Source organism: Sinocyclocheilus anshuiensis, unplaced genomic scaffold (genome assembly GCF_001515605.1).
Source record: "Sinocyclocheilus anshuiensis isolate Anshui unplaced genomic scaffold, SAMN03320099.WGS_v1.1 scaffold509, whole genome shotgun sequence".
NCBI classification, from domain to species: Eukaryota; Metazoa; Chordata; class Actinopteri; order Cypriniformes; family Cyprinidae; genus Sinocyclocheilus; species Sinocyclocheilus anshuiensis.
This window is the reverse complement of record NW_015539853.1, coordinates 442,792-450,102: the sequence shown is the minus strand read 5'-3', so window position 1 is coordinate 450,102 and position 7,311 is coordinate 442,792. Positions and strand designations below refer to the sequence as shown.

The window sequence follows — 7,311 nt, the reverse complement described above, 5'->3', positions numbered from 1 at the left end:
TCGGCATTCTCGTCACCCTTCGTCAACACAAAAATTGAAAGATTTGAGTAGTAATGGTTTAATGGATAATCGTGTATTTCTGTAATTAGTTTGATCCACTTTGATATTTTATTTATATCTTTCTGCTCAGTATACTGTTTTCCTTGTGTTCAAATGGTAGATATTGCACCTCAAAGGAAAAATTTCTAAGTAGATTTAGAAAACTGATTTTGTCTTACAAATTATTATTCAATTTTTTTTACAAATTCATGTTTTCAAACTCGGAAATCCTACATACTCAAAAATGATTTGTTTAATTATCATTTATCCATAATGTTGCTCTTGAAAGACTAGCTCATTCTCACTACTGAGCTACTATTGTGCAGCTATTGTGTCTATTTCCTTTTCTTTAAAACATAAATCATAATTGCTTATACATAAATACTATAACTATAAACATTATTAGAAACATTTTTAAATAAATAACTGCACATACAGTTCAAAAGTTCAGTCAGTATTTTTTTAACTACTTATATTCAGCAAGGATGCATTACATTTTGACAGTAAAAGTGACAGTAAAGACATTTATTATGTTACAAAATATTTCTGTTTCAATTAATACTGTTCTTTTGAACTTTCTATTCATCAAAGAATTGGTTTTGAGACTTTAGTCTTTGCAACTTCAGGGATCTTATCTATTCACAATCAGCTTGTAACACTCCAAAGAGAAAGGAACACTTGAAATCGCATCATATGACCCCTTTAAATATATTACAATAGAAAACATTTTTAAATCGTAATAATATTTCACAATATTACTAATTTTGCTGTATTTTTACCAAATAACATGAAATATTAAATACTGTATATTTAAAAATATAACATTGGACATCAAGAAAAGAAATTTCATAATTGAAAAAAAAAAAGCATGATAAAAGTGCATGTCTGATTTACCTTCTCTTCAATAATGGCTATGATGTCCCCAACTGTCTCTAAGTCCAGCTCCTCTGCCATATAGGACACAGTCACCAGGTCCTCTTCCCCTAAAACTGCCTCCTTATTATCCACTGAAGCCATGGGGGCTCCATCACCTCCTGTTTAAAGTATTAGACACATATCAAACCCACTTTAACAGTCGAGCAAGGGTACAAAATAGTTAACACATCAGCTATGATCTAAAGATGGGAGAAGGATAAGACAGTGTCTACAGTCTAGAGACCTGTGCCGAGCGGGGCAGCGGTGTCCACTGCAGAGGTGGCAGCGCTGAGGGCGGAGTCTGCAGTGGCCAATGAGCTCAGCTGAGAGGGAAATTGGGCGGGGCCAGCTTCCAGCAGACGAGACAGTGTGGGAGCACCTGAGACACATGCGTACAAACACAAGTGCGGCACGACATACCCACACACACACACACACACAGTGCACAGAGAGAGCGAGTTAGGCGTTAAGCTGGAAGAGATACCCATATCATGACTCTTATACACAAAGACAGAAAACACAAAGATGCTAATGATACAGAATTTGTCACTTCACTTCTACTGCTCAGATGCTAAACTGTGACACTGCTAGACTAGCTGTACAAACAAGTGTGTGTGAATTCATACCTGTCGCTGCCTGAGAGGCAGGGAGCGAAGAAGTCATCATCTGATTATCGTGACTCCCTGTAAGTTGACTAGACGGAGATTCTCCCTCAACTGCCTGCAATAAGGATTTTCTTTAGATTGCTTTAGATTTGACTCAAAAAAAATCCAACAGTCGTAAACAGGCATGATACAAGAAATTTTTGTGTCCACACTGAAAACAAAACCACTCAGATTTATGTGGAAGAAAGAAACAGCTGCATCACTTTTACAGGGTTTCCACACTTCATGACGTTTCCAGTCATTGTGGAAAAGGACTTTTAAAATGTTTATTTTTATAGCGATTGCTTTCACAAAGAGCCAAAGAAATAATTTATATTAATGACTATGGTTTATTTTAAGCATACAGAATGTGAGCAAATTTATATTGATTATAGAAATATAAATGCTTTTTTTTCATGACCTTTTAATATTTTATTAATTTTCATGTTTTTTCATACCTGAAAATAACACTTTTGGCATTCCCTGGTATTTTGAGTTTTTTTTTAGAACCATAGGAGCCCTGCTTTTATTTTTCTGTCACTTTATCATATATCATAGTTACGACACAAGTAAACTATATGAACTATATAACACTACTGTTCAAAAGAAATCATTTTTTTGGTATACTTTTATTTACAAAGGATGCATTAACTATGCATGACTATACATGTATAATGTTGCAAAAGATTTCTATTTTTAAATAAATGCAGATCTTTTGAGCTTTCTATTCATCAAAAAATCCTCAAAAAATGTCTCACGGTTTTCACAAAAATATTAAGCAGTAGAACCATTTCAGCACTGATAATAATAAGAAATGTTTCTTGAGCAGCAAATCAACATATTAGAATGATTTCTGAAGGATCATGTGACACTGGAGTAATGATGAAAAGTTGAAAATTCAGCTTTGCCATTTCAGGAATAAAATGCACTTTATTTTATATATTAAAATTGAAAGCAGCTATTTAAATTGTAATAATATTTCACAATATTACTGTTTTTACTGTATTTTTAACAAATAAATAAAGTCTTAAATAGTAAATACCACTTTGATAATAGAATTTTCACATAGAATCTGCATCCTCTTCACTCAAAGCATCATAATGGTAGCTAAAAGTGTTGCTAAATTAGCCAAAATATATTTTACAGTTTTTATAACGACACAATGTGTAGAACTTCGTGAATTCTGACCAGTCTGGGGCTGGTGGGCAGAAGACTGCCTTTCTTCAGCAGTTCTGACAGGAGAGGAGAGGGAGGCAGCGTGATTTTCTGACCCAAAAGCTTCTTCTGTGTTGATTCATCTAGCAGTGACCCCAAACTCGCCTCTACCACTCCAGGGCCTGGCAGCTCCATCAGGGGCACAAACACTGTTGATCCTGCCCCCTGCACCGGGGAGGGATGATTATCAAAATAAATGACAAATTCAAATTGAAGAATTAAAATATAAAAATTCAAAACAAAGAAACACACAGTTGTGCTAGGATCTCCAGATGAGTCTCCAGTAGGAAAATCCAGGCTCGGAGAGCAGGCCCCAGAGGGGGAGCGCACTGTCACACTGGCCACACGTTTAGGAGTGTTCTTCACTGCCTGCCTGGCTGAAAAAAAAAAAGATAAACAGCTCTTACTATTAAGCATTTATGATGAACTGAAACTACATTTATGAATAACGTTTTTTCCTCATTTAGAATCTCAGATTTGCCAATTATGAATAAATGCTTAAATATGCATTTATCATTTTAGTAACCCATCTGTTTAAGACAATGTGACTAAACCAATCAATGCTAATGACACTTCATGGGCTTTCTTTATATACCCTGGTACGCTGCATCTGTGGCCTTTCTTTTCACTTCAGCTTCCTCTTCCTCTTGTTTTCTGCTCCTAATGGACATACAGAATTGAAATCACTAAACTGACAAGCATTCACTTACAATCTTAAAAGGATAGTTCATCAAAATGAAAATTCTGTGATTATTTACTCAGCTTCTCTTTGTTGCATTGTTGCATACTGCTAACTAAAACTAAAACGATTAAAAAAATCGATAATTGAAATAAAGCTGACATAAAATAAAATAGAAATGAAAAAGTTAAAAACCTATGAAAAATAGAACAATAAATAAATTTCAGTTACTAATACTAAAACAGAAATAAAAATAAATTAAAGCTAAATAGAATTTTAAAAAGGCACATAACAAACTTATTCAAACTAAAATGAAAACTCAAAATATAACAATTAAAACTCAAAATATGAATAAATACTACAATAGTATATAAATATATGACCATGCACTATATTGATATGATTTGCATATGATAGCTTTATGTGAGGAACATAATGAATGTCACTATGAACTGATGTGAATGAAAAAGATCTGTTTTTTTTTACTAAAATAAATTAACAAAATAAAATAAAAAATAAAATAGCATATAACTAATAAATAATATAAATGACAATTTGGGGTGGAACTATTTCTTTAAATGTGGTATATTTATAGCAGATAGAAAGATAAAACTGCCTGAGTTGACGGTGGATATACCTGGTACAGTGATTCTTACCGTACAATTTTCACCCATAGCTCCTCAAGTTTAGAGTCCAGATGTCCTGCCTGGATGAGCTCAGTTTCTCTCTTCAGTTTCCTAAAGGGACACAGTAACAGAGTTACAGTCAGCAGAAGGCAGCTGTTGGTCCAAGTAAGCGTGTGAACATTTGGTACCTGTGCTTCTCTTGTGTGTCCTTGATCAGTCGCTTCAACTCCTCTATTCTCTCCGCTGTCAACCTGCGAACAATAACGTCTTCCACCGTCTCAACCACCTCCCCTTTTTCACCTCGCTTTCTCCTGTGAATGTGCAGACATAAAAGTGCACCATTAAGTGCTGTCAGAAAGGAAGTGGATGTTGGAAGGCAAATGAACAGAAAGTGGACTCACTTTGGGGCCTCAGTTGTCTCCAGGAGCTCAGAGTATTGTGATGCACAATGCTGTGAAGAAAGAGAGAGTGTGTTATAAGTATATATCACATAATGTATAATGAATTAATCCTTAAAGGGATAGTTCACCCAAAATGACAAAGCATAAAGCATTGGAAGACTTGGAATACACTGCATGAGTTTTATGGTCTACTTTTGTGGCTTTTTTGTTCATTTTGGGGCTCGACAAGTTGAGTCTCCATCCATTTTCATTGTATGCAAGGGCAGCGTACTTTAAAACTTCCTTTAAAACTATTTTTCTGTTCCACAGAAGAAAAAAATCATACAGGCTTAGAACCAAATTTTTTTTTGAGAAAGCAGTATTATGGATGGAGGACTTATTTCTTACAAACACACCGCTTTCCACTTCACAAGATGTTAATTGATAGACTGGATTCGTGTGGATTATTTGTGGATTGATGTTTTTTATCAGCTGTTTGGACTCTCATTCTGACGGCACCCATTCACTGCAGAGGATCCGTTAGTGAGCTAATGATGTAATGCTAAATTTTTCCAAATCTGTTCCAATGAAGAAACAAACTCATCTACATCTTGAACGGCCTGAGAGTAAATTTTCCGCAAATTTTAATTTTTGGGTGAACTATTACTTATAATTTTCCATGTCGTTGGATTGTTCTACTGCTCTCTGAATACCTTTTGAGAGAACCAGTCAGGAGGGCGTCCAGGTTCTGCAAATGGCTTAATGGCTCGGCTCACAGACACCCTGGAACAACACCCGTGTACAAAACACATGACTGTGATGCTGCATGATAATTAGGCTGATTTGAGAATAGCCAGATTCGCTTTACTGAAATTAAAGCAGTGGTTCTCAAGGGGTCCTTTACAATTAATGGAAATAAATAAGTTAAAGTTGAAGTAATTTACATATTTCTAGTTATACAGTACATCTCTAAAAATGGTATCAGTTGTGAATGAAAGTTTCTTGCTGGTGCTTATTTAAGTCTCACGTAATATTTTGGAATGTAAAGAAAAATACATTATGCAATTATTTATTTTATTAGGAAAATACCATATGAGCTTTGTAAACCAAATATCTTACATACTATAAATTACTTTAAATTATACATAAATTAAACATAATTATGCATACATTTGGAACAAATCAAGCACTAAAATAAGCCCGTACAACTGCAGCAGTGGAGGACTATTATTCTGCTGCGTGATACTGTGGAAGAACTGATGAAGGCACAGTTTGATCTTCGGCTGACCAATCAGCAGAAAGGGGTGTTTTATTCCCGCCCACATGTAGAAATCGAATATTCAAGCTGTTTATTCATTTTTCCACCCATGAACGAAAAACGTAAATTTAAGCTGAATTCTCGTTTTTCGTTTTTTGGAGAAAAAAAAACAAAAAACCGAAAAAGGAGCCGTTTTCTCATTTTTCTACTTTCAATATTAAATCAAAAAACGAATGATCGAATGATACACGGATTCAAAACAACTAAAAATCAAGATATTTCTTATATGTAATATTTATTTATACTGAATTTACATTTTTCTAGTTATGCCAAGCTCAAAAAAAAAAAAAAACACAAACACAAACAACTGGAAAAGTCATGGGGCCTTTGAATATTGTTGTGGACAATGGGGGCCTTGGAATCAAAAAGGTTGAGAACCACTAGATTAAAGCAATGATATATACATGTACAAAAAAAAACAAATCACCAGTTTTGGTCTCCACTCTTCATGACAGAGGAGGCGAGGCACAGCTTTTCCCTAACTGACCATGGCTCTGTTGGGCCCAACAGCAATTTATGTTCTGTCCAAAGAATTAAAAGACAGAATATAAAAAGAAGAAAGCATTTGAAATGTAAACAGCATTCAAACACATCTGTGCTGCACTGTGAGACGCATTATACAACAGAGGGTGGGCAGTTTGACATCTAATAATGATGCCGTTTTAGATGGTCGACACATCATCAGCATCTCACATTCCTCTAAAAGATGGGAAATGTGAGATGCTAGTCATAATTTCTGTAAAGTGTCCAGTGATTCGGCCAATGAGCGTCATTACTGTAATCATGACTTCTGCGTGTCGAAACCCACAACGCGCACCGCTGAATCAATTATGCACGCGCTTGACATGCATCAATTACAATCCGCCCTCCGCTCCACGCAGGACATACGCCGTACATGCATGTGTATGATGACAATATAGAGAGCAATACTCACTTCCAATTCCGCTCGCCATTTTGTCACGACTTGACTGTTTTCTATTGCTCCTTTAACATGACAAGTGTCTGGCTATCAAATGTAAATGTGCATATCCGGTGTGAATTTTCCAACAATTTTTGCTCTAAAGGTCTGCATAACGCCAGTGTAGTTAAGTCACGTGTGCATTGCTGAATTTATAAAAGTCTATCATTTTGACCTGCATTTTGCGCTGGCATGCACATTTATGAAGTACATTTTCTTAATACTTAAGAACTGGAAGGTTCTTAAGTATTAAATGTAATTGAACTCATTAAACGTAATTGAATGACGTGCTGCTTGTAATATAATACTAAATATAATAATAATAGTAATAATAATAATTATTATTATTATTATTATGAGCATTTGGTATGTTTTCTTCTGGTTTACTAAATTCAGTTGTGAATGAAAGTTTCCTCCTTATTTTAGTCCCATGTAATGTAATTTTTGTGTGTAACGAACATCCATTATTAAATTACTTGTTTTATTTAGATAATACCATATACATTAAAACAAGTGGACACTTTTCAAAACAAAATT

General features: G+C 34.8%; 1 protein-coding gene across 1 annotated transcript in view; it reads right to left on the bottom strand.

The window, feature by feature from the left end:
• LOC107684709 (bromodomain-containing protein 8-like) overlaps nt 1-6,892 on the bottom strand; it is a 12,868-nt gene extending 5,976 nt beyond the window's left edge. Inside the window, exons 1-13 of the mRNA XM_016481042.1 lie at nt 6,751-6,892; nt 6,244-6,337; nt 5,212-5,281; nt 4,520-4,569; nt 4,307-4,429; nt 4,149-4,229; nt 3,409-3,473; nt 3,066-3,190; nt 2,787-2,978; nt 1,581-1,674; nt 1,199-1,333; nt 934-1,073; nt 5-17 (exon numbers count right to left, since the gene is read on the bottom strand). Of these exons, the coding sequence (XP_016336528.1) occupies nt 5-17; nt 934-1,073; nt 1,199-1,333; nt 1,581-1,674; nt 2,787-2,978; nt 3,066-3,190; nt 3,409-3,473; nt 4,149-4,229; nt 4,307-4,429; nt 4,520-4,569; nt 5,212-5,281; nt 6,244-6,337; nt 6,751-6,769 (1,201 nt within the window). The 5' untranslated portion in view covers nt 6,770-6,892. The remainder of the gene's footprint in view (nt 1-4; nt 18-933; nt 1,074-1,198; nt 1,334-1,580; nt 1,675-2,786; nt 2,979-3,065; nt 3,191-3,408; nt 3,474-4,148; nt 4,230-4,306; nt 4,430-4,519; nt 4,570-5,211; nt 5,282-6,243; nt 6,338-6,750) is intronic.
• Between the last annotated feature and the right edge of the window lie 419 nt (nt 6,893-7,311).